This window comes from Lacerta agilis, chromosome 2, assembly GCF_009819535.1.
Source record: "Lacerta agilis isolate rLacAgi1 chromosome 2, rLacAgi1.pri, whole genome shotgun sequence".
In the NCBI taxonomy this organism is placed as follows: Eukaryota; Metazoa; Chordata; class Lepidosauria; order Squamata; family Lacertidae; genus Lacerta; species Lacerta agilis.
In genome coordinates, this window is record NC_046313.1 from 55509187 (window position 1) to 55537116 (window position 27930).

At 42.1% G+C, this 27930-nt stretch overlaps 1 protein-coding gene and 1 non-coding gene across 2 annotated transcripts; both read right to left on the minus strand.

The window, feature by feature from the left end:
• Positions 1-16362: 16362 nt before the first annotated feature.
• NEUROG1 (neurogenin 1) lies at positions 16363-17789 on the minus strand. The gene is made up of 2 exons (XM_033142553.1): positions 17522-17789; positions 16363-17047 (listed from the first exon to the last, which is right to left on the minus strand). Exon 2 carries the CDS (start codon positions 17044-17046, stop codon positions 16363-16365), a length of 684 nt encoding a protein of 227 aa, XP_032998444.1. The 5' UTR covers position 17047; positions 17522-17789.
• Positions 17790-18632: 843 nt separating this feature from the next.
• Positions 18633-18740, minus strand: LOC117043044. Its single transcript, XR_004426131.1, has one exon. It is a non-coding gene; the product is annotated as a U6 spliceosomal RNA (small nuclear RNA).
• Between the last annotated feature and the right edge of the window lie 9190 nt (positions 18741-27930).

A 27930-nucleotide genomic window follows, 5' to 3' on the forward strand; every position in this document is an offset into this window, starting at 1 on the left:
CTATAGCTTGTTTAGCTTATACGTAAATCCAGCACTGCCCTTGTGGCATATTTTAACTTTCACGGTGAATGACAGCAAGAGATTGGGTGTTTCTGAATGAATTCTTTCCAAGTTTTTCCTCATACCTTCGGGGTTTATGCTGAAGCTGGATCTCATGACAGAAGAGTCAACATTATAAGCTCTTAGAAAGGTCTGAGTGTCTTGTAGATGGTCTCAAGTGGATGCGCTTTGAGAGGACTGTTATCACAGCTTACATTAGCAGCTGAAGGGACTTTGTCTCCTACCAATGCCCTGGGCTGACCTTTGACCCCCACATCTTCCCTCTGTGAAGATCTGAAGGGTGTGTGACCACAGTCCTAAGAAATGGAGAGGGCTTTTGTGTGCCAAAGAAAGAAGAACACAAACATGGTGTGTTCTGAAAAGAAACAAAATGAAACAGGGGGGGAAAGTCCTGTCCCAGGAACAGGGAAAACTATAGAGAGGGACACACACACACACACACACACACACACACACACAGCGAGAGAGAGAGAGAGAGAGAGAGAGAGAGAGAGAGAGAGAGAGAGAGAGAGAGAGAGAGAGAGAGACTGTACACATAGCTCAGCACTACTGGAAGGAAGAATCTAGCCTTTGCAGCCCTGATTCAATTATAACTCAAAATAATAATAAAAAGTCTGGTTTCGTTTCCACCTTGCCAAAGGCCCCTGAGACCTTACGTCAGGATGAATTTATAATGTATGTTATAGTTTTAACTGCCCTAGCTTTTCATTTACATTTTCTTCCTGTTTTGATCTGTATTTTACTATTGTGAATGAATAATGGGGGCAAACATTACATGCTTACACCATTTTACATATCAGCTTCCACTTTCACTTCCATCAGAATTAAAGCGCATGTCATGTGTCTTTCACAGTCCCAGCCACCATCTTCCTCACAGTTAGGCATTTAGCAAATAGGCAATATGACCAGTGGTTTATTAGAGTCTGGAGTTCATCCAGGGGGCTGGGAGAGCCCAATCCAAACTGACAGGAGTACTGCAGATGTCTTATCCCCCCTCAGTAAAAAAAAAATCCCCTTTCCATACAACGAGAGGTTAATTTCTAAAATGAATGATAGTCAAATTGCTTGGAAACCACTCATCTCTTCTCAAATTATAGTGTAGGAAATGCCCTTTGAACATGCTAAAATCACTTATTCATATTGTTCAGGAGAGACAACAATGAATAAAGAGAGAACATTCTGAAGTACGCTGAATATAATAGGAACTGTTATTATTGTCTTTAAGCAGATTTTGAACTGTGTTTCAGATTAGTTTTGGCAATTGAAAATACTCTAGCTTTTCTACAAAGTTTTGGGTGTCCAAAACTGAATTCCTTCAGATGTTCTGCCTCGCACTGAGCTACTGCCTCACAGTTTCAACAGTATTCTGTGTTGTACCCCTGTACCATTGACAAGGTGGCATGTTTCATGGTAGCCTGTTGTTTTTAAAGGACTCAACCATCTCAAAGGCTTTTTGCATATTGTTGAATACATGCCTCCCATTGAATTCAGTGGCACATATTTCTAAGTAGTTGTATGTAGGACTGCACTGTAGTTAAATTACCACTAGAATCTCAGAATAATTAGAATCTCTTATGTTTATGCATCAACATTTTTCAGGATATGGTTGACAGGCGGGGCAAGATGGAATCCACAAATTGAACAGAACTGATTTATTCAAACACAAGATCTACACTCCTTGATTGCAGTCTTCCCCTGGCTGTGGTAAATTTTATGTTGCGCTTCGTGCTGACTCAAGATACCTGAATCCTGAAATAGGAATCACAGAAGTCATTCCTTCCTTCCTTCCTTTGACTGCAGAGGAAGCAGTGTCTTTCATAAGAAACATTTTAAAAAAATGTTTGTTATTCTCTCCTCCACCCCAGGTTAATCCATCCACAGTGCTCCCTCGCACACAACCAGGGGCAATGTAAGAATAGATCAGTATGAGCTCTTTTGTGTATCTCCACCAACAGCCCCACCATGGCAAGTGGCTTTAAAACAATCCAGCATCCTACAAAAAAAAAAAGGAACTCCACATACATTGGGGGGGGGGGTGTTAAGAGGGAATCTCCCAAAGTGGCTCCTAAATACCTCCTGTAATCCCACCTACTTTCCCTTTCTTACTTTTGTGCATCCTGATTAACCCATTTGTTTCTGCCCTTCTCCTTTCCTTTGATGTCTTACTGTGGATTTCCATGCAGTGCTGTTAATTATAAATCTGACCCGGTAGCAAAGGGTACTCACAACTATATTTAACGGTACATAATGTTTGGCTATTTATTATGACTTTTGCATAACCAAACTTGATGATGTGCCCATATTTTTTTTTTTTTGCATAGAACTTTCTTAATAGATAAGCACATTGTGTGTGTGTTGTGTGTGTGTTGTGCTCCCTCTCTCCTTATTCCCAGCTGATCAGCTCAATGAATCCAGAGTCAAATGGTCAAGGCCATATGCGTATGAAAGAATGGGTTGAGTTTCCAGCTATTCACTCAACCTCTGCATGGATTTCACACTTTCTATCCTGTTAGGGTGCCTACCGTTTACTTGAATGCTGAGGGCTCCTTTTATTTGGCCATGCGTTTTCTTTCTCTCTCTCTCTCTCTCTCCCCCCCCTTGTGTCATCTGATTTTAATCTAGTTAGGAGATTTTATGCCCAAAGTTGCACTATTAACAGCAATTGTTTAAAATTTGGATCGGGAAAGAATGCTTTAAAATCTTTGAAGCCTCTCCCCCCCCCATCCATTCCAGCTTGAGCTTCACATACCTAAGCTCTGCCACAGCTGCATAATTAAAGCTTAATACCAAGAAGAGCTGGGCGTAAGAGGATGGAGGGGGGTGGGGTGGGTGCGAGGAAGGCTTCGCTGCCTTGAAAGCATCCACTGCTGTCTTCAGAAGCACAAACAGATGCAAATGTCTCTGCAAAAACATGACACAATGCAATTCAGGGAGACTCTGGCCTTTCAGAACCTCTGAATCGCTCTCCAAAGCCAGCCTCATTAGAGTAAGTAGAGGTAATAGGACCACTTGGAGTTTCCCCCTTCAAATTGCCCCCTCCCCTGAAAAGGCTGCTGCTGAGTGACTAGTGGAAGGTATAGGCTGGGGGGGGGGGGAGAGAGAGGGAGGCAGAAGAGGGTGCAGAAGATGTCCTTGTTAAGTCATTTGTACTTAAAAGCAGTGGGATAGGTGGAGTGGGGAAAATGTTTTCTGCCCCCTCCTGTAAGGCAGGCAGAGGCATCCCACCAGGCTACACATCTGAGGGAACATTTGGGGGGGGGGAGTGATGTTGTGCTCGTGTCATTTGGAACTTTGGTAAGTAAAAGAAAAGGGGGGGGGTAGAGAGAAAGAAACGCAGAAGGTACTAGGTTGAATACTTGGGGTAAATCAGTAATAGAGCTAAAGGGCATGTGCCTGTAGGGAATATGTTGGCATGAAAGAGCTTTGAGAGGGGCCATTCATACGGACAAAGGGAGATTTGAATTGCTGCCTTCACAATAGCATGAAAGGATGAGCTCAGGGTGTTCTGAAACAAAGTGGAAATCATACTGCCCCGAACAGCTCTAATAAGCTTTTAACTATTTTACATTATGGCTTTACCTCTCTTGCCCACCCCCACCCCCCTCTTTTTTGTGAACCAAGTGCCAGGCTCACTTAAAAGTCTGATTTATACTCTCCCCCCCCCCCCTTTCATGGTAACTTTGGAGAAAAATAGACACGGACTCAAAGGCAGTAATTCAGCTTTTTCAAAAGTGAGAGGAGGGGGAGGATGCCATCGCTGGATGGCTCTGGAAAAGCAGACTTGTGTGCATCGCGCTCCCTTGATTTACAACACAAGAGAAGGAGCGCGTACGCCGTGCCACTGACGCCACCCGTGGCTCCCTAGGAAGGCAACTGGAAGCCTCCTTGCCCCTGTTGCCTGGCTCCACTGGGCTTGTTGGTAGCGGATTTTGGAAAAGGAAACATTGAATCAAAAGAATATCCACAGTTACTAGTATCTGTAGCATGCAGGCATAGCTTGATCTCTTTCAGAGCCACATTGTTGTCCAGTTTGATTCATTGTCTGAATCCAAATCTGACCTGTTAAATCCGAAGCTTTGTTTCACCCCCATTGACTACAATGGGAAATCTGAAAATGGCTACAACTTTTATGCCTCTTGACATAAGTGGATGAATTTTTTTCAGCCAAAGGAGTCCCTCCAAAGAGGATTAGGCCTGCGGAATTTAACTCTATTTGTTTTCTGACAGAATTGGGTGCAAACTGGAAACGCAGCAGCCACCCCTTCTGAGGCAATGTTGCCTGCAAAAGTTCAGACAGATAGGTCCAGGAGCTACCGGCTACTAGAGGGTTTTTCCTTTTTTAAAATAAAAAAAAACTAGGGAGGTCACGGTTATTTCCCCCCTCAACTTCCTGGAAGGATGGTCTGTGAAGAAAAAGGAGAGAGCTGTGATGATTAATTATTTGTTAGAAAAAATAATAATTGGGAAAGAAGCAACTTGCACTCTGCTCTCACAGCCAAGACTCAGTGGAAACCGAAAGCCCTTGTGAAGAACAACTCTTTCTATTTACTTACACTTCTCTCCCCCAAATTACGGTACTCTGATGGGCCTTAGGAAATAACTCACTATGATTATAAGCTAAACATCATAATCAAATGGAAAGATTCACACTACGTACTGCTCCACCCTCACTTCTCATTTTCCTTTGCCTTATTGCAGGCAAGTCCAAAGTCCATTTCGGGGGGGCCTAATCTGGCCTGCCGGTTTGTTTAATCCGGCCCCTGAGGCAGTTTATTTCCTGGGGTAAAATCCTAAAAAAAAGCTCAACAACTTCAATTCTTAGGCTAACAACTTTGGTTGGCCCTTTGGTTGGCCCTCGCGGCCCTTCACTTCATCAAATCTGGCCCTCTTTGAAAAAAGTTTGGACACCACTGCCTTATTGAAAATCTAGATGTTTCCCCGGTCTGCTTCATTCTGTTTCTTGGAGTGGAGGGAGGTGCGATTAACCTTTTCAAAAAAGTGAAATCACAGAACACCTTGGAAGTATGATCTTAAGTTGCCATGTTAATGGTGTGATCAGACTCAGGAACAAGAGATCATGACCTGAATTTCCCCAGTCACTCAATTATCTGGGTTATGCCCAGAGCCAAAGTACACCCCTAACAGTTACTATTTCTGTTTCTGATCTTATGTCAAAATTGTCAATGTGCATCCCATTTGGGGGGGGGGGAGATCCTGACCTGTCCAAACCTGAACTAAACTTTCTACTATGTTCTTAATGATTAAGAGAAGCTGTAGAGCATTCCTGGGCATTCCTTCAACATCAAGGAAGTCCAAATCATTGCTGGAGAACTATAATGAGCTGGTGGTGTCAAATGCCCAGGAGAATAAGAAGCAGAATTTTACTTACAGTAGTTGACAGCAGGCTGCCTTGAACCCAGAGTGTCATACTTTTGAAATCAACACATGCACTGTGCCAGAGGATAGCGACCCTTAAAACTGTGTTTTGGCATCAGCTTGTTTCTTCAAGGGTGGAAGCTGCTGCAGTGAAAGCAAACTGATGGCTCAGGCTATGTGTCTGCAAGTAGTAATAGGAATCAAGAAGCTACCCTTGAATATGATAATACAAAATTGCAGGCAGTGCAAAATGCTGTGGCTCATCTTTGGAGTGGAGCTGTTAATGGGAACCTGAAAACTCAAATGACTGCCAATATATTTCCAATCCGAGTTCAAGTTTATACAGATGGCATATAAGGTCCTGAAAGAGTATCTCCCCTATATGTTTCTGCCTGAGAGTTAAGATCCTTCATATCCTGCTGTTTGAATCTACACATTTGACAGTGACTTAGGGTGAGCATCTTCAGCTGTGGCACCCGATCTTTAGAATTCCTCACTTTTTGAATCCATCTGGCAGCTTTGATGTTGGCATTTAGATGCCAGCTTGGCTTTAGAGGCCAATACTAAGGTAACACTAATGCCAGCTGAAATGATATTTGGGGTGTATTGTATTTTTAAATTTCTACTTGCGTTTTTAGTGCTTTTATTACAATGCTAAGTCTTATTTAATTATATTTTGTTGTTAACTTTTCTGAGATTTTCAGATTAATGACAGTATATAAATATGAGTCATACATAAATGAAAGCCTTATTTTCTTCATGTACCATTAGGAATAAGATAGAGTTTTAATTTTAGAAAGTTTTCCATGTGGTGAAAAAAGTGCACACACTGTATTTAGTGGGACATTTCCCCAAGCTGATGTGTTTGTTCCAAACATTCTCTTTTACACCCATTAATGCAATTCCTTGCCCATCGGTAGTAACTGCAATATTCCTAACTCATCTGATAGGTTTAGGTGCTAATGTTCCACGCTGGCGCAACGGTATCCAAAAGGTTATCACCGAATGCCTATAAAAGGACTGTCCATTTGTTCCTAGACTCTGGCTCTGTGTATAGAATTTCCATGATCTATATCTCATTCCTCCTCGGAGTTCCTATAGCGGAAAATGCACACACATCACACAGTGCCTCTGTTGGCTCAGGCTGAATGAGAGCAGCTGCTGCCGTCTGGCCTCGATTGACAGCTCCCTTTGCCAAGCTGATGCACCCGATACACTGCTCTGAGTCTCCAAGGGGCTGAACAAGTGCTCCCCATTTAGGAAGTGACATGGAGAGTGCCGCAGGTGATGATGCAGAGCCTTTCAGGTAACACAGATCCTCCTCCTCGAGAGCCACTCAGGACTAATGAGCTGCCACTTGACTTATCAAGGAGCCATTGTCACTCTGTTGGTAACATGATGTTTCTCGGGGAAGGACCGTCCCAGCTGAGCACAAACAAGGGGAGAGGAAATTGTACTGTCCAAAAATTGATTAAAGACTCGTTTGCCTTTCCCTTCAACCTGCTGAAAGCTTCAGTGACCTGGATAAACAAACAGGCAAACTGGTTAGTCTCCCAGAAAGCAATGGATAAATGAGGGAAGAGAGATCAGTCCTGGCAGACAGAAGCGCCGACAGGGGAAATTTCACCCCAAGCCTGAAACACAAGTTCGAAGGAAGCCCTGATACTTTTGAAAAGTGTGTGTGTGTGTGTGTGTGTGTGTGCGTGTGTGTGTGGAAAACAGGTTTTGTTTGTGAAGAAGAGTAGAGGTGTACAATATATACATACCAAATCAAAATCCAAGGAACTTGTTTCAAGAGCTTCTCCTTAATTGAACAAAGTACTTAAACACAGCTGAAAATATTTTAACACCTGTATGTGGGTGTCTGAGAGAGAATGGATATGTATGTAGCTGAGCCAGTCCATCTATGACTGTGAAAATCTGACAGGGGATTTTAATTGTTTTTAAACATTATATGTTATTTTGTATTTGTATTTACGGGCTGGGAGCATTGCTTAGGGAGCTTTTGTTGGGGAGAAGTGTTTTTATTAGTTTGTATACATTAGTATTGGTAACTGTTTTAATTGTTTTTATTATGTATTTTGTGCTTTTCGTATTGTAACTTTATGTTGTGAACCAATGGGTATAGGGTGGTATACAAATTTTAATAATAATAATAATAATAATAATAATAATAATAATAATGCCATGCAGATGTGTGAATGTGTGTGTGAACAGAGATGTTTTCAGTGTTGCCCACGGGTGAATTAAATAGATAAACGCAAATTGCTAAGAAGAACAAAGTAGACTGAGGTAGGCAAGGCTCAAATGTGCATTAAAGCTACACCCTGTGAGCTAAAGCCTCATCCCGAGAAGGCCCTTTGCCTGGTTCCCTGTAACCTCACTTCTCGCAGTGAGGGAACCACCAGAAGGCCATCAGAGCTGGACCTCATTGTCCGGGATGAATGGTGGGAGTGGAGATGCTCCTTCAGGTATACTGGGCCAAGGCCATTTAGGGCTTTAAAGGCCATCACCAACACTTTGAATTGTGCCCAGAAATGTACTAGGAGCCAATGTAGAATGTGGGAGAAAGGCCCTAGACAGAAATGCCATATTAAGTTAAATAAGCTGTTTGTTTACACAAACGGGGACTATTAACTAATACCAATTGAGCATAATCCATTATTTGTGCAACATATCATATTGTTCAATAATAGCCTAAGATTGCTTTGAGCTAGCCCTCAATGCCCTCTTTCGGAGTGTAATGTCCTGTAGCCTCCATCTGGAATGCTAAGTATGCTGTAAGCCGAGAAATAACATAGCAAAGTGTTAGGCAGGCTGACAAATCCCCATTTGGAAAAGTATATTCTGCCACGATCAGTCATAGATTTATGAGAGTAAGAAAAAAACTGCACATAAAGAGATTTTAAAAGACATTCTGATTTCTACTTATTTAGACTCAGCTCAGCATATCTTAGCTTCTGCAAGGTGCTTCATTCTGAGGGACACATTCAAAGCTGGCCAACCCTCTGAGGACCAAATGTCAGGGGTAGTCAAGGGCAACATTCTCCCACACATGCGCTACACCCAGACACAACACTTGCACCACATGTACATGCCACACACACTCCTGGTGCATGCATGCATGCATGCACGCGCACGCACGCGCACACACACACATCCTACCTACACTCACCAAAGGTGACTAGCACAAACTTTGGGTGTGTGCCTTAGCACATACAGTATTTGTACACGTGCAAGCAAAATGGATCCCTTCATGAATTGGGTTCTGGTAGATGGAGCAACTGCGAAAAAGCTGCCTCTCTGACAGCTTTAGGAGCCCTGCCCTAAATCTTTTGGCTAATAAGATGTTTTGCTCCAGTCAATGTGCATTTCTAATTAATTAACATTAACCAGCCATTGATCAATTAGCTTAAGTGGGCTATGTGTAGCTCTCCTAAGTCACACAGTCATTTTGTTGAATAATACCATAATCATTTTTTTAAATCCCATCTGTTTTCCTTCTCCATTTTTCTTATTCTCCATTTTAGCCCTCCATGTTGTTAATGTGCTAATCCATAAATGTGCTAATCCAACCTGTCTGTGTGAGTTTATGATGGAGGTACTACCATGATGTGGTGTGTCAACATGACACCTGTCAGCTAAAACACCTAGGTGCCCAAAAGCAAATTTAGCTACCATTTACCCTCAGTAGCCAACAACTGGGAAACACTGGTCTGCAAGTGCTCCAATTGCTTTGAAGATGCTCGAACTCAGGACGAAAGGGAGAAATGTGCTAAGAGGAAGGCACGCTTGGCAAACTTGGCTACAAGCAATCACCAAAGAAGAAGAAGAAAGAGGACCCTCAGTGGCTATGCAGTCAAAACTCAGGCCACCCAGCGTTGCCACTGCCTTGTCATGAGGCTAGGAATGCATTTGTCCTTCATGTCCAAAGGAAAAAGGGTCTTCTTCCAAGCCATTTCTTTCCCTAGCCTTTTTGGTCCAACCTATTCTCCTCTGCTCTTTAACCAGGAAATAACCAGATTGTACCTGCTGAAGGAAGCTTCCTATGCAACCACTTGCTGGCACTGACATTAAACCTAAGCTGGACTCCAGCCCAGTCCATTTTGTGGTGACCACCCATGGTACTTGGTTCCCACCAACATGTTTGTTTCACAGATATACTTGAGTAACATACAAAAATTGAATGACGCTGCTTTTTGCATTTCTCACACTGCCTTTAAAATCAGCGAAATTTGTCATCATGGTTGCTTTAATCCTCCAAATGATTTATTTTGGATTTCATAAGCCCCCAGTGAGAAAGGGCTTCATGCTGAACATTTTAATTCTCACCTGCTTCTGCCTTTATAATCTCTACCCCGTATACAAATCAATCTTAATGGTTCATTAGAGTGACTGAGATCTATAATTATAGTATTACCTTTCATGTGCTCACAGGTACCAAGGTAGGCTTTCAGAGAAAGTCGACATTAAATCAAATCTATAGCAGATTACCATTCAAGGAGATCCCTTATTATAGAGATGCTCTTGTTAGTTGTGGAAATCCAAGTATTGTTCAGGGTTTAATACCAGCATTAAAGATGCTTTAGTTTTTTCAAGTAATGTCCCAATTGGCAGCAGGGAACTTGCAGGCAGTGGGAAGGAAGTATTGAGTTTGGTATATAATAATGGGATCTGGTTTTAGGCTTGGGAGATGTCACAGATGTTCCTTTACAAAGGAGCAGTGCAGTATGTCAACAATTAAAAAGTGTGCAGAGAAAGAAGCATCCTATAAATCCAAACAATGGCTATGTTCAGTTGCCTGTGGGAAATTTTGATTCTGCACTAGGCTTTTGCTAAACAGAAATATCAGTAATTCAACTGTCATTTTCATGCTGAGATTTCTGGCTATTAAAACTGCTGCTTTAGTTTGGATAGAAAATTCCATGCAGTGATCTCTGGCTACAGATAATTGGATCTCAAGTTTTATTGCCTTTTCCAATTGTTCAATATAGATTTTGTGTGCGAGCATTACATATGAGCAAAGATATCAGCAACAACATGGCACCGCTATCAATATACAGAAAGCCAATTGTCCACTCAAAATCCTACTGTATGAGAAAAATCTTACAGCCTCTTTGAAAAAGCCAGCCATGATTATGACACAATCCTAAACATATCTACCCAGAATTAAGTCCCAGTGCACTTAAGTTAAGTGCCTTCCTTGGCTTCTTCTGGAAAGAGGTGCCACAATTTTGAGGATATTGCTGAGCAAGCCCAGCTCTTCCCTATTGCTGTCCAAACCTGTCATAAGGACGACAGGCAAGAATCCTCATTTAGATCCATACTGGAAGAGAAGGTCATTAAGGTTTGAGGGCCCCAGACTGCGCAAAGCTTGAAATAAAATGAGCACCACGAATTGGGCCCAGAAGCAAATTGGCAGCCAACCTAACTAGGGCAAAACAGATTAAAAATCTGCATCTCTAGATAATAAGAGAAAGGCCAAGTCTTGATAAATGGATAACTTTTTACTGTGTATGGTAGGATTACCATGTAGCTGTTGTGTGTGTGACGTAACTTCCTTTTACCTCTTTGATGTTTCTAAATGCTGCTAGCATTTCAAATTAGTTTGCTGTATTACTAATCATACTTTTGAATTATGGTGCTGGAGGAGACTCTTGAGAGTCCCATGGACTGCAAGAAGATCAAACCTATCCATTCTCAAGGAAATCGGCCCTGAGTGCTCATTAGAAGGACAGATCCTGAAGTTGAGGCTCCAATACTTTGGCCACCTCATGAGAAGAGAAGACTCCCTGGAAAAGACCCTGATGTTGGGAAAGATGGAGGGCACAAGGAGAAGGGGACGACAGAGGATGAGATGGTTGGACAGTGTTCTCGAAGCTACTAACATGAGTTTGGCCAAACTGTGGGAGGCAGTGAAGGATAGGCGTGCCTGGCGTGCTCTGGTCCATGGGGTCATGAAGAGTCGGACACGACTGAACGACTGAACAACAACAATTACTAATCATATTTAGTTTATTTCTTATCTCTGTCAGTTTAGTTGAATTTCCCTTTCCCTTGCCTTCAAATGTTGTACTGTTAACTCTTTTAATATTTCTAATTGTACTAATATCTTATTTTTTTGTTCTGGATCCTTTATCACTTTAATACTATTTCATAGTCCATTTTATACTGTTGCTGTAAGGATAATGAAAATAGTAAGAAAAAATATGTGCCTGTCTCCCAACACCTGTCAAGAGATATACAGTGGTGTTATGTAGTAATTGAAGCTGCCAACTCATCTTTAATGTTTCAATGCTTTGTTTGTTCTCTGATAATGAAAATGTGCGTCTTAGGTCACCTGTGACTTTACAAGACTTTTCACCTCCATGGAGGTGACAAAAGACCCTGAAGGGCATTTTACATAATTTTTCCTAATTTTCAGGGACATGAATTGTGACTGCGTACATCAAGACTTTAATCTATACAAATCTGTGTTTGAGATACATTTATTATATCTGCAAGACCTGGACAAACGCTTATTTGTCACAAATGGTCCATGAAATCTATATGCCAAGTGGATTTCAAAAGTTTGCAAACTATGTGGAAAGTAAGCCAGGAATATCTCAAGATGCCGGATCAATAATAGTCCAGCTTCACAGAAAGCTATTTTGCAAAAACATATGGACTGTTTCTAAAATCTCTCATAGAATTATTGAACTGGGGCTACCCACAAATCATGTCACGCTTAAAAGGCCTGTCGTCACACTTGTTTCCATTTTAGCCAATGGCCAATATCTCTTTTGTTACAAGTTTGCTAGCCTCTCCTCCCCTCTCTCTTGATTTGTGACATACTTTATAGGCAGACCCATTGCAATCTGTCCAATGAAGTATCTCAAAACTACAATCTTAACAAACGGGGTGTTTGGGGTTAGCGAGAGCAGGCTTGCTGTCAAGACATCTCTGTAGCTTGGAGCAGAATCTTAGGCTTTTTGACTCCGCAGGTGCACAACCTATACATTTTACGGGTAAACATTTGTGTGAGAGTTGGAGAAGCAGCTGGTCGTGCCAATTTCTCTGCGTTAACAGGTTGAATGTCCTTATTTGAACTGCAGTGGGCCTGGGTGCTGTGTTTTAAAACAACATTCTTAGGCACAGCCATCTCAGCATGCTTCCTCGCATGCAGTAGCAATCATCCATTTGATCGCTCCCGTTTATATTCAGCAGTGCTGCAGCCAGCTGCCAATTCAGAATTGCAATTGCACGGTGTGCTCTCTTTGGAGCAGGATGTGAGTCGGGGCTTTTGGCACTCGCTTCCTGGTGCGTCTCCTGAGGGCTTAAGGGGGAAGAAAAACCAGTGTTCTATCCCAGACACGTGCACCTACAGCAGGATTGGAGAGACCCCTTGCTGGAGTCACAAATAGAGGATTTACCCTGCGCTATAGAAATGGAATAAGCTCTCAAGCAAAAGGCTGAGCTGACTCGCTTCCAAAGAGTATAATGGGAGCTCCAAATCCTGTCTCGCACACCCTACGCCAGCTATTAAAGGGAAGGGAGCAGAACAATTCAAATGGAGAAAAGATGGACGAGGTAAAGCGAAGATAATTTTCAAGTCCATAAGTTTACTTCTGTGCGTCTCAAAATAGGGGTTAATCCATCTTTATTTTTTATTTATTTTCTTTGCCCTAAGGCCGGACTTTAGTTTCTTTGTTTGTTCTCCTTCGGATCACAACCTGACAATCTTTTCACACATGAAGTGACATATATACAAAGACAAAGCAACTTGGCTTCTACCCAGTGTGTGAACGATTTCTCTGCTGAACAAAACGGCTCTTTTCATACCAGTGCGCTGAGCATGTTTGTCCCAAGTTGCACGCTATCACAGATTGACTCGCAGTGCCTCAGGAAGGAAAGCACTGCCCGCCAAAATAGCTATTTATTTTTATTTCTTCTCTGATAAGGATTTTGCACATGGTCATACTTCCCTCAAGGCCATCATTTGATGGGTCATGTGCTACAATAGAGAGAATTGTGTTTTGAGAATAGTGTTTTGAGCTTGTGAGCTCCCCTTTCTCTCCTTCAGCATAGCACAAGGAGTCTGGGAACTTTTGTTTCTGTTTTTTTTTTTTTAATAAACCACAGCCTGCCATGTCATCAGAGCCCAGACAAACCGTGGTTGATCTTAACTGTGGTCAGTTTTAACATGCCATATTTAAGCTACAGTTGATGAAACTGGCGCGCTTTTGTTAACCATACATAAAGCTTAGCCAAGGTCTCATCCTCTGCAATTTCTCCTCTTCATGTTAATCATGATGCATTGTGCAGTGAAAAATTGCCATGGGGTGATGCAGCCCTGTGGGAACGTTATAGAGTGGGCAGATTTTGGGGTGAATTTCTTTGCCAGTACACTGGCTCCAAAGAACATGCAGCTCTAGGGTTGGGAATTTATATTTACCAATGGCATTTCATGAAGTAATATAAGAAGGAAGGAAAGCATATTTCTTCTCTGGGGAGCTCAGACTTATATTTTGACAGCAGGGAGGCGAGAGACAAGGACAACAAGGGAGCACAAAGAAGCTACATACATACATAATGCATACATACATACATACATACATAGGGGTGTGTGTGTGTGTGTGTGTGTGTGTGTGTGTGTGTATTAGGCTTTGTTTCAGCTGGGGAAGGGGGCTAAGGATTATGCCAAACACTTTATCCAAAAGCTGGATTTTGACTTACCACACACATATTACCCTACCCATGTGGTTGCTGATTACAAACACTGGTATATCCCTACCTCACAGGGTTGTAGTGAGGATAAGATGGAAAGAACCACTTGGGCTACATGGAAATGCAGGACATCAGTGTAATATAATTAAGCATGGCTGTGATGTAGAGCCCCTTTCACACAGAAAAGCAAAGCTTTCCAAACTGCCGTGACACATTAGTGTGCTGGCAGCAGTGTGTCGTGTGAATGCTCTTATAAGGGGTTAGCCAGTTTGCTAGTAAAACTGAATTGCTGTGTCACGAAATGATGCATGTCCAAAAAGTTTGTCACCAACATGAAAAGTTTGGAAAGCTCTAGTCTAACCTATCTGAAAGGGTTTTTTTTTTTTTTTTGCGGGGATAAAATGAGCTAGCGTCCCATGCATGCTGCCCTTAATTCCTTGGAGAAGAAAACAAACACAATACAAATTAGACAAAGAAAAGGTAATTCGTGTGCTTAAGAAAATAAAACCCATTTTAAACACCTTTATCACCAAGAATCTAAAACATGAAACGAAAGGTGTCTGTGTGAAATGTAAAGATTATTTGGGGATGTGTTCCATGTTATTTCAATATGTTGATTGGTTGTTACTTGTAAAAACTCAGGCCAAAGTTTTTAAAAAGTTTAATTTAACTAAAGAGGAAGGATTAAAAGCTTGAAATCTTCAAGAAAGGTCCCCTTCAGAAAGTGCAAAACTATAAAGCCTTCAAAAACCCATTGCTCTAAGGCATCCACCTGTCACTTCCCACTTTCTACATAATTGTCACTTTTTATTGATCCTTTTAATCCCCTTTTCTTTGAAAATCTGTTGCCAGCTGATGTTTCATTACACCAAAGAGAACTCTGTTTTTTTTAGTATGTGTATCCCCACAGGTAGCCTCATGCTGAGAGCTAAACCATGGCCACCAATTTTAATTTGCTTTATTGTAAGTATTAATGGCTTATGTGTGTGTCCAAATTTAGATGATGTAAGAGAATTCTATGGTGCATATTTATTGCTACCCAGGTAACTGCTTTTCATTTTATTTCAGATGTTTGTGCCATGAAACAATTTCTCATGTTCACTAATAAAACGCATCACCTCCTCTGACAAATGCAGGCTCGTTTTTATGAAATTACAACCTCTGGAACAAAAGATAAATCCAAATGCACCCAAATTATAAATGTATAAAACAACATTTATTTACAGCAAGCTTTTTATATATAAAAAATACAGCATCTCATTTTAAGACAACGCAGAAATAATAATAATAATAATAATAATAAAACTCTTTATGTACAAAAATACAATTTTCATATGAATGAAAGTTCTTGAATAAATTAAGCTAGAATCAGACCCCGTCAGTGAATGCTCTGTGTCTAGTCCTACTCAAAAACAAGACAGAAGCAGCAGAGGTCAAGATCCATAATGCATGAACCCAGTTCCTTGTCTGCCCTCTTTAGGGACTGATCATGTCAGGGTTCAGAGCTCTGCCAAGAAAAAGGCAAAGCTCCATCCACAGCAATTAGAGTCATTGAGAATTTTGTGAGCTAAGTACCTAGCAGGAGGCCCTGTGCACCCAGCCAAACCAGCCCTCCCTAAGCCTTTTCATTGTATTGTCAGGGCGTTCAAACCAAATTTTCATGCTCATTTTTCTTCATTAGAGCTCTACAAATTGTAAAATTGACTTTTCACCTTGTCTGTAGCAGCAAATCTGTCCCTTTTATTCCCTTTTCTAAATCATATTGATGCCCAAGAGCTCAGGGCCAGTGGAAAAGAAGGAAACAAAGTGGGATTTGTGACATTCAGAAAAGTGCAAAAAATAAATAAATAAATAAAAAAGCAGGGGCAGGGAGAGAGAAAGAAAATCTTAGCAAAGGGAGCAAAATCTTATAGTGAGCTGGGTCTTGCTGCCATGACAGCAGGTTTGTTCAAAAGGCGAGCCTAAACACTGCAATACCTTGTTCACACATCCCTCTATCTGGATGTATACGCGAACATTTCTTAACATCACTGACTTTTTTTGGGTTGGAGTTGACATTAGTCTGAGGTTGCTTTGATGTGAAGAGGCCCAAAGTACACCTCTCCACCCTGTGTTTTCATGGGAGCCTAGAGCCACGGGGCAAGCCACGGGGCAAGCACTGATCGTTTTGCAATGCTAAGAGAATGGGCACTGCCCACCCAAGGAGCAAACCACCGTCATCTAGTGGTACTGCACAAAGCAAGAAGTACTCTGCAACAAGTCTTTACGGAGGCAGCGGAAGGAGAAGAGGTTCTCCGTATGCCCATAACAACAGTCTTCCGAGGTGGCCGGGCTGCCAGGGCTTGAAGTGCAGGCAGAGAGGGAAGAGGTGGCTGGAGAGGCAGTGGATATCCAGGAGCCTGCGTCACTGCCAGGGCTGGGCGGGTCTGTGGAGCTCAAGAAGCTGGGCAGGACCATCTCTTTGGAAGGTTTCTGGAGGCGCTGATCAGCCAGCCTCAGAGTCTCAGAGAGGGCCCAGATGTAGTTGTGGGCAAAGCGCAAGGTCTCTATCTTGGTCAGCTTGGTGTCGTCAGGGAAGGTGGGCAGGACGCTCCTGAGCTCGTCCAGGGCCGCGTTGAGGTTGTGCATGCGGTTCCTCTCCCGGTCATTTGCCTTGACCCGCCTGGTCTTCTTGATAGTGTGCAGGACAGCTTCGTTCTTGACCTTGGAGCGCCCCCTCCGCCTCTTCCGGTCCTTCTCTTCCTCGCCCTTCTCGAGGCTGCGCTCTGGGGAAGCGAGATGTTTGGGGGTGGCCAGGGAAGGGGCCTGTAGGCCGCTGAGGCTGCCTTCGTCGTCCGTGAGGCAAAAGGGCACGTCGCTGCTGCTCTCCAGGTCAGAGTAACTGGTCTCCAGGGCCGAGGACATCCTGAGAGGAGGAGGAGGAGGAGAAAAAGAAAGGTGGCACCATTGTTATTAACTCTAAACTGGAGAGAGAACCACAACTGAACTAGAGAAAAGGAGATGCATTGCAGGGGGTTGGACCAGATGATCCTTGGAGTTCCTTCCAACTTTACAATTCCATGATTCTATGAAAAAAGGAAAACTAAAAATGATTTTTTTAAAAATAGTAATTTTTTAAATAAAAAACCCCGCATCAAACATGAATAACGTGTGAATGTAAGTGTTTTTTTTTTTTAAAAAAAAAGCCCAACCAAGAAAGGAAACTGTAAGAAATGTTTAGCTTTTATTCTGCCAGCGTCAGTGTAGTTTCATTTCAGGGCTGAAGTTCAAGTTTGCCGTTTGTATCCAGCCAGCAGACCTGGCTGCACCCTCTTGTGCCGCCAAGCCCCTGCGCCCAACCCTCCACGCGCGCCTGCCTGCCTGCCCCGCTCCTACTCACTTGCTCAGGGCGGCCGTCCGCACATCCACGCGCGCCCAGCCCCCGAGTGCAGCGGGAGGACGGCGAGAGCGCCGACGAGGTCTCTCCTCGGAGATCCCGGCGGGGAGAAAAGCGACGGGCGGGACACGCGACCCCTCTTGTCTCTGAAGTGATCTCTGCCGCTATCAAGTCGTGTGAGCAACGAGTGTGGCACACGACTGGCCTCAGACATCTTATATACCCCGTAAAACAATGGGCCTCTCTCGCGCGGCTGGCCCCCGGCGCCCCCCCCCCCTCCAACCTCACCCCACCCGGCAAGCTCCGGCGGAATGAATGAATGAATCCAGGCATCAGGTCTGCCCCGTGCGGCACTTTCCCCTATTTGCATAATTTATGCGCCGAGAATTTCGGGCTCTCACGGGAGTGTGCCTATAATTACCGCGGGCCAATGGCGAGAGAGAGCTGCCTGGGAGCCACGTGAGCTATCACTGGGCTAAGCCTACTTGTTTGAGCTTCATTAGTCTATTAAAAGGGGAGGGGGAGGGAGAGGGAGATGGGAACAAAGTGATTAGCCTTCGCGAGCCCCCGAAGGAGCCTGGGCGAGCGAGGCCGAGCGCTCGCAGCCGAAGGTTCCAGGGGCCATTCATTCATTCATTCATTCAGCGGTGCGCCAAGCGGGAATTTGGAGAGGGGGGGGGTTCTTCCTCCGCCTCCCACCTCATCCCATCCCCGCTTTTTCTCCTGCGGGGCTTAGTTCTTTCAGAGGGGACCTTTTCTGTCACCTCGTGAATAAAGCGCGAGGGATCACTGGAAGACATCAGGAGAGACATAGTATCAACGCAGATTTTCAGGGAGGCACAATGCTCGCTGCTTTTACGGGGTAAAGAAAAATCACCTCCGTTTGAGGTCTCTTGTCTTCTCTCGACCGACCCTGCAGAGAAAGAGGCTGGAGGCAGAATGGGGAGCGGATTTGATATATAAGTTCTTCTTCCCTCAGGCCAGTCCCTTTCAGCCAGTCTTGTGCTGAAACTCCAAAATACATCTCAATTTAAAGCTTTCATATATTTCTGGCTAAAATAACGCGTTTGAACTCTGCAAATATAGGCCTATTATAAAAGGTTCCCACTCTTTTAAAAATATGGAGCGCTTCACGAATTTGCGTGTCATCCTTGCGCAGGGGTCATGCTAATCTTCTCTGTATCGTTTCAATTTTTAGTATATGTGCTGCGGAAGCGAGCACCTTGCAGCATTCTTGTTGACCCCCGTCCCAAGGTCTCTTCCAACCTTATGATTCTAATATCAGGAAAGTTTGCTATTAGATCTGCCTGAATATTCTTATTTACATTCCCAAATGAGGAGGTTAAGGTAAATGTGAAGTGTTGTTTACTAATACTTTCTGATGCAATTTATGATTTGCATCAGGGATTAGCATACGTTTTTTTTCTTTTGAGGGACACATTCCCTTTTGGGGGTAATCTGGGAGAGGGGGCATATGTCAACAGTGAGTGGTGCCTGAGGCCAAACTTTGATGGGGCCACCCCTGCTTTTCTACCACCCAATTTTCACACTCTTTGCCAACCCCTTTCCTTCCCATCTCTCTCTTTCTGTCTCCTGCTTCTCTCTTTCCTCTCTCCTTGCCCAATAGGTTACTGGGGGAGGGAGAGATAATCTGTTCAAGTTGACAGAGCTCTGAACCCACCACTTGCAAAAGGCTTTTGAAATTAGGCCAAGGGCTGCGTGCAGCCCTAAGGCAATAGGTTGCCCACCCTTATCTATATAGGGGTTTTAATTTGTAAAGACCTTTAACCATCTTTCTTGCATTTTCCATTTACAACACCCCTGTGAGGCATACCACTGCTCCCATTTTACAGAAGGGTAAAAGCACAAGGCTATCTATTGATGCAGGTTACAGTATAGGTCTCCCAATGAGAGGTTTAAATGCACTTACTATAGTAAATATATGCTTCTTTTACCTATGTGAACTTGCACTAGTTGGCTCCCTTTGAAATGAACGATTTGCCAGTAAAATTCACACAATTGATTATTTGCTTCAAAATGGATCCAGAAGGATATTCTTTTCACCATTTCCTAGCTATAGTCCAAATTTCTGTCGTTTGTTTAAATAGATTTTTGTCTTCAACAAGCCGGAGTCAGGCAGAAAAAAAGTCATGTGCTTTATTGATCAGTAACAATTCACCGTAAATAGAGAATTTTGGAAGCACCCATAGGTTGGAATTTGTTTGCATAATAATCTATTCAGTGAACACTTATGAATAGCAAATGCCCAGGAATAATGAGGACTAATTCATTTGCAAACAGAAAGAAATGCTAAATTTATTGGATAATTTATTCCCAATGAATAATTCAGATTCGCTCAATAGCAGGCAGTCTACTAATTTTGTGAATAAATTGTGCAAGCTGGCAAAGATAATACCACTTGCACTTTTGGGGTCTGTGTTTGATGGAAGTCAATTGGAGAAGACTCATTGACATCTAGAATATCAAGAATGGGCATTTGACTGGAGAATATATTAAGATAGTTGCTAGCATGTGCTCCGATTTCCCTGTTTCACTGAAAAATATTTGAAAGTAACTCCATTTCTGTCGCAACATCAGCTTATATTGTGCTTAATTTTTAAAATTTTAACATTGATGGGTATTCAAGGGATGTAATAATTAGCTAAGATGATTGTTCTATTCTCTGGTCTTTTGTAAAATGATTTTCCCTCCCCCCAACTGTTCCTTATTCAAAATGGTTTTGGAAACAGCATAAGTTTGTTCCTAGTTTTTTGCATTCTGATGCTCATATGACTTGCTAACATTCCAGTCCATTTTAGGTTGCTTCACAAAATTCAGATCTCTTTTTTTTGTAGAAGTTACTGCAGTTGTTGTTGATCAATTGAAAATATTTATAGTGTGCATTTCAGGGCCATGACCTCACAAAGTGGCACACACAACAAATAAGATGTATAGACAATAATTGGATAATCAAATTAGTATGAATTACTAAGAGATAATTCATAGGTCTAAACAAAGGCATAATAATATTTCAATATAGAAAATACATAGCTCAGATTCACATAGCCTAAAACACATTTAAGGAAGGAAGCCTGGAAGATAAATGTTTTAAAGACCTGATTGAAAGTCTGCACTGAACAAGCCAAGCATAATGAATTCAGAAAGCACTTCTGTAACTGTCAGACCACTACGAAGAAGACCCTGTCTCTCATAGCACCAAGCTTACTGATCTTGATTGGCTGCCATACGAACAGGGCCTCCTAAGCAGGCCCATATAGGTGACAGCTGTCATTTAGAAAGCATCCATAATAAAAATAAAACAATCACTTTAAAACATTAAAATAGGAACATAAATAATTAAAACACACAATAAAACAATCTCATTAAAGTGATACAGCAATAAGAGTTTCTCCATTCTTTTAATCAATGGCTGTCATTTTAGAGTTTATCCAGACTTTGGCAGCTTCTCCCATGCCTGTTTCAATGCCTTGATATCAGCTTTTAATTCAATAGTTACCGGTATATAATATATGTCTATATTAGATATAAAATCAGTCAATAACTTTTTCCTACAAGAGCAAGGCTCAGAATGAGTTCTTGTGCAGCACAATGATATGCATGTTTACTTGTGGGTAGTGGCCTGATTCAAGGTGGGTTGCAACAGAAGCACTAACACCATGCAAATCTATGGTGAATGAGTAAGAAATGGTAAGTGTGTTAAGGATTACAGCCTTAGAAAATTAATTATGGTTCCTTTTTCAAAGTTTCAAAAGTTCAGATCTCAAATGTATCTTGGATATGATAAATAATTCCATGACTCTTGGAACCCAAAGAAACTTAAATTCATTTCCATATTTAGAATTCCAAGCATCGTGCTTGCTGAGTATGTTTTTAGGTGTATAAATGTCTAGTAATAAGGGTTAGAGAGACAGATGTGCAAATAGTGACTATGGCATTTGTAGAAATGAACTTATTGTTTCAGTGCTGGGGATGTGTGGATTAAGAAAGAAAGAGGGAGGAGACAAGCATTGTATATTTACGATGCTTTCATGTCCATTCTGTTCTTAAAGAGATTATTCCACAACAAGAGCTTTGCCCCTGCTCTATGTTTATTGATACTGTGCAGCTGGGTGTGCTTAAAGGAGCTGTTCCTTGAAATAGTGGAATATCTTGAACACCGTCATCCACTGAGAACTGTCACTTCTGAGCACGCGAACAAGAGACACCGGGGGATTTCCTCATGAAACATATCGGAATCACTTTGCAGTTCAATAGTTAAGAGTATGGAAAGAAACAGAGGCTCTTGTGTTTGCTGACACATGATTAACTAGTTAAAAGGTCCAGCCACCTTCCCTTTTCAAAATCATCATTCAGCCCAGTTTACCCAGAGAGCCAGACACTTCACTTTCGAACTGCGCACACCAGACAGTGTTCACAAGTTGATTCTCACCACGGGCATCAACTTCTCACTGCACAGACCTGTCACTTACGACACCAACATGCCACCACAAATCTCCCCGAAATGACCTGCAGCAGGCTGGTGAAATTGGCACACCGGCCATGTTATGGTTAAGTGACTGCCCAAGGATAGTTGGTTTTTAAGGAGTTGGTTTCAAGTGGCCAACATCTGGATGCTCCAATACTCACAGGCTTAATTAACAGGCTGCCACAGCAGCACTGGAACTAATTCCCGACGGTCTGACCCCACTCCACTTTGGTAATACCACTCAGAGGTATGTTTAATAACAGGGTTACTCCCCGTGCCAACATTGCCTACCCCCAGGGAGGGTGATAATGCTGGCATGGAAAGGAACCAAACAATTTGTGTGCCTATGACTCTTCTTTCTTTGGTGATCACTCGTAGCCGAGTAAGATTGTCTTCCATCAACATGGTTTTAACAATGAGTCTGTAAGTGACTGTGGAGGCCAATTCTGGATTCCCACGTCCTTCCACAGTGGGGACATAGGTTTCTGTGCGGGAGTTGATCATGGTGTGGATTTGCCAAGCGTGCCTTCCTCTTAGGACGTTTCTCCCTTGCGTCCTGAGTTCAAGTGTCTTCAAAGTCCATGACACCTTTGGTAAAGGCTTTTCTCCAGTTGGAGCGCTCACAGGCAAGTGTTTCCCAATTTTTGGTGTTTATACTACATTTTTAAAGATTTGCCTTGAGACAGTCTTTAAACCTCTTTTGTTGACCACTAGCATTAAGCTTTCCACTTTTAAGCTCGGAATAGAGCAGTTGCTTTGGAAGATGATAATCAGGCATCTGTAGGCCTACAACATGACCAGTCCAATGAAGTTGATGTTGAAGAATCATTGCTTCGACAATGGTGATCTTTGCTTCTTCCAGTGCACTGGTACAATCCCTGTCATGGTGGCAATATATGAATCATGCCCAAGCCCTTGTTCCCCAGATTTAAGGATGATCGTAGAAATAAATTCTCAGATTAATTTTCAAGCTAAATGATGCAGATCTCAGTGCTGATTCATTTTCAATGATGTTATCTTTCATTTCAGATCACACATTGCAGCCAGCATAGCCAAGGGGCAGAGATGATGGGTGTTGCAGTGCAGCAAATCCTGAGGGCAACGTATTCCCCACCTGTGGTAAGCTACTTCTCTTTCTCTTAAATTTTATGTCCAGCGTTTGAGAGTGTTGATTAAAATGGTCCTCACCTTTTCTTCCGTAAACTAATAGGGTTTTAGTATCTGGGAAGATAAACAGTCAAGCAAAGAGGTCAGAAAAGATGCTCCTAAGGGGTTTTGCATACACACCACATTTGCATGGAAATTGTAGTGCAATGATCTACATTCTACACTCACAAGTTTGGAAGAGACGCAATCGTTCCATATTTCCTTCTTTTTTATTTCATACACATTTTTGGAACTCAGACTGGATTAGTGTTGCCTGTGAGCACAGTGTATTTTGTTTGCAGCAATTAAAGTGTTTTAATGAGACAACCATAAAATCAACCATTAATTATTTTGTTTCAAACACTTCTGTGTCCTTTTGAGGCAGGTCTATTTAGAAATAGTTTAGAGAGTAGCCTGCAGTTTTATTCATTCTTCAGTATTATACACAGGAGTGGAGAAGTCATTTATAAATAATTACACAATGTTTTGGGTCTTTGGGCTTGTATAATATATCAAAGCGATTAGTACACTCATTGTTCCATTGTAAATGGGGCTTTCCCCCCTTTGCTTCCTTTCAGTTTCACTTGCCCTGTATTCTATCCAAACCTTTTTCTCGAAATCCTTTGTCTTCTTCATTCTTTTAGCGTGTTACAGTGCAGGGGCACTCTTATTCTTCTTCAAACACTCACAGCATGAGCAAAGAAAGCTACTTCTGTCGCATCTTAAGTTTTTACCATCACTTTCGGACATCCCACCTCCCCAACTTCCAATTTTCCCAGACTATTGATGAGTGGGCCAATGAAGAATTATAACTGTGGAGAACTAGCCCAATGCCAGGTAGGGGTTAACTTTTCTGACAGTTAGAACCCTCAGGGGCGGGCTTAGCCTGGGTATAAAACACCCCTCCCAGTGGGCAGTAAGGCAGTTGAAGTGTGGGCAGGAGGAGTTAGTTAAGTGCGGGGAGTTGAAGTGGGAGTCAAGAGATAGAGCTGGGAGTTTAGAGTCTTAGGTGGATGTTAGCAGAGAGGATAAAGAGATTGTGAAACGCGTTGTTATTGATATTTAGTTTACTATTAGAGGTATTAGGCCGGTAACATCTAGAGGTATTAGGCCGGTATAGGACAACTGTTTTAAGCTTATTGAACAACCTTTTATTTATCAGCAACCACAAGCTTTGTACGCAATAAACATCTTTTTAGTTCACAATATCCTCGTCTGTGGTGAATGAAGTAAGCAGGATCCAGCTAGTAGTCTGAAGGGCTGCTGCTGGGAACTGTTTGTCGTTGGTGCAGCACTCATAGACCGTAAAACGTCAGGGGGTGGGCTGTACAGGGCGAAGGGCCCGCGACATTAAAGTGGTGGCAGCGTCGGGATACGAAAGATTGTCATAAAGTGGTGGTCACGTTGAGATCCAAGATCTAAAGTGTTGGCAAGAAGTGCCAAGGTACAAGAAGGATTTAAGGGTTACGCATTGTGTGAAGTGTGAGGCTTAAAGAGGATTTAAGCAAACTTCTGTGAGACTCTACAATCTAGTCAGGAAGGGGATCGCATACACCTGGAAAGGGAGAAGGGGAATTCAGAGAGGAATTACCTGGCCCTAGGGTGTGGTGTGATAGCGCCTTAGACTGTGAGATTGTGAGAGAGTTACAAAGATACTTTGCGTTTGAAACTATTTCAGGCAGAAAGGTTTATAGTGAGAGGTCGGAAAAGTACGCTGGACAAAGTGCACTGAGGCAACTTTAGGCGTGACTTTGGACCTAAGCTGTGGAAACTAAGCCTGGAGAAATAGTTTAACTGAAACATCCTTGATTTAAGTACAGAAATAATACCACCAAATAACTAGAAAATGCCACCTAGAAAGACTAAAACAGCTCTTAGGGACTCACAAGTAGAAAGCTCTGAAGAAGAAAATGGGGTTTCCCAGATGGAAGAAACCAGTACTGAAACAGTTAACAAAAATCCTGCTGAGGGGACGAGTTTTAAAGCCTCAGAGGAATTTGAGAAATGGAAGCTAGAACAAGAATATAAACTGAAGGAATTAGAAATGAGATTGCAAGCTGAGGAAAGAGAGAAAAAATTACAAGCTGAAGCAAAAGAGAGAGAATTAAAATTACAAGCTGAAGCAAAAGAGAGAGAATTAAAATTACAAGCTGAAGCAAAAGAGAGAGAATTAAATATTGAGAGAGAGAGAGAAAGGGAGGCAATGGCACTGAAAGAGAGAGAATTAAAGTTCCAAGCTGAGGCAAAAGAGAGAGAACTAAAAGAGAAAGAAATGACCTTAAATATAGAGAGAGAACTGAAAGAGAAAGAAATGACCTTAGCTATTGAGAGAGAAAGAGAACGGGAGGAAAGAGAATATTTATTAGAAATGAAAAGACTTGAATTATCAGCTGTAGATAATAGAAACAACAACAATAGTTCCACACAAAATCCTAGCAGGGTGGATTTAAAAAGATTCCCTGACTTCAAAGATAAAGACGATCCTGAAGCGTTTATCATTTCTTTTGAGAGGGCTTGCGAAGATTTTGAAGTAAAAGATGAGGAGAAAATGCAAATACTGAGAGCGCGTATTAGTGGAACATTAACAGAGATTTATTCTCAAATGCCATCTGATCAATCTAAAGATTTTGAAGCATTTAAACAGTTGGTTTATGTTAGATTCGGAATTACTGCAGAACAACTGAGACAAAAGTTTAGAACAATAAAAAAAGGTGCGTGAGGAAACATTCGCTCAATTAGGAGCTAAAACAACAAATTATTTAAACAAGTGGCTAGAACAGGAGGGTGCTGATTCTGTGGCAAAAATAAAAGAGGTGATCGCATTGGAACAATTTTATGACACGATTAATAGTCATTTGAAGTATTTAATTAAAGAAAGACGCCCTAAAACCATCCTGGAAGCTGCTAATCTGGCAGATGAAATAAATGAAATCCGAGAACACGCTTATGATGCCCCAAAATATAAGGACAAACAGTGGGAAACAAATAAGTTTAAGAGAATGCAACAGCCCACAAAGTTTACCACAGAAACTGCCAAGAAAATTTTTCCCGCCAATGCAAATGTTCCCCATAACACGCCTATGACAACGGGGGGGACTGAGGGAAAAGTAAATAAATATAGTGAGGGTAAAAGGCCTGAATTAATCTGTTGGCAATGTGGGAAAAAAGGCCATAGACAACTGGACTGTAGAACTGAAATCAGAACTAGGAGTGCAAATACTATCCCTCAGAAGCAGACATATTGTGTCCAAACTGTGGAGACAGAGCCAACTGCCAACATGGTTGCCACGACAACCGAGGCCCAGTCAGAGGCTGATGAGTTACCAGTGGCCCAAGTTGTGAGGTGCTATATAATTCAACAAGATGACATGCTATTACACAAAACAGGAGAAGAAATTTGGGTGAATGGTAAACCATATAAAGGCTTAAAAGACACAGGGTCTCAGATTAGTATTGTACATCCTGATTTGTTAAAGCCAGAAGACTTTATTAAAGGCAAAACAATCGGTTTAAAAGGAATATCAAAACAGCCAGAAATCTTGCCAGTCGCACTAGTTAATCTGACATATAAACAATGGTCGGGAAAATGGCAAGTAGCAGTTTCACCAGAAATCCCAGCTCCAATGTTAATCGGGTGGGATCTATTTGACCATGTACAGAGTGCATTTGTAATAACTAGGGCACAAAAACTGCGACAGTTACCTCAGGAGGATAGGCCTGATACAATTGCTGAACTGACACAAGATACAAGTATAATGCCAGTTACAAATAGTCAAGCAGCTAGTTTTGCAGCCAAGCAGAAACTAGATACAGATTTACAGAAATATTTTCAAGCCACAGCCGTGAATACAGTATTAACCCCTGAAAGCCCGGAGCGGTTTATAGTCAACAATGGGTTGCTATACAGGGAGATTCTTTTAAAGCCTAATAGAGGGGGTAATGAAATCCACAGGCAACTGATAGTACCTACTGAATTTAGAACCAAGATAATACAACATGCACATGGCAGTATCTTTGGAGGTCACTTGGGAATCACCAGAACCAAACAAAGGGTGTCCCAAAATTTCTTTTGGCCTGGGATGGGCAAGCAAATAAAGTTATTTTGTCGAACGTGCCATACTTGCCAATTACAAGGACATGGGCAAGATAAAACGAAAGCACGTGAGAGATCTTTTGAGCCAGGACAAGATATTTTATTAATCAGACCAGTAAACCGTGACAAGTTACAACTGACATGGGAAGGTCCTTGTAAGATCATTTCAAAAATGAATGATATAAACGATATAATTCAGCATGGTGACGGGAGGCGGGTCATGCATAAGAATATGATAAACCCAACCCAGTCACTAAACCATGAACCCAATCTAGACTACAGTAGTCACGTTGTTGAAAAAGCCTGTGATATTGGTAAAGGAGTGTCTACCTGCAATATGACCAGTGACCTATCTGTGAGATCAGTTAGAACAACTAGTCATAGTTACGATAAACCATTCATCAGTTGGAAAGATAGAAAGAAAGACGTACTGGAAGTTATAGCTGGCATGGGGGCCTATCGACTTTCTATGAAAGTGAAAGTGTTTCCTACACTAGAGATTGTGTGGTGGGAAGATGGGTACCCTGCTGCTCATGCAACACAAATAAATGTCCAAAATGAATGTAGTTACACAGCATTAACAGGGCTACCACGTCAAAGACATACAAAAGTAATCTTAAAATTGCTCGAAGTGGGAACTAATAAATCACTACAGCCCAAAGATGAACTGACCACAAGGGAGATTGC

Coding starts and splice junctions, on each gene's coding strand:
- NEUROG1 (XM_033142553.1), bottom strand. CDS start 17,046: ATGTCCTCGGCCCTGGAGACCAGTTACTCTGACCTGGAGAGCAGCAGC.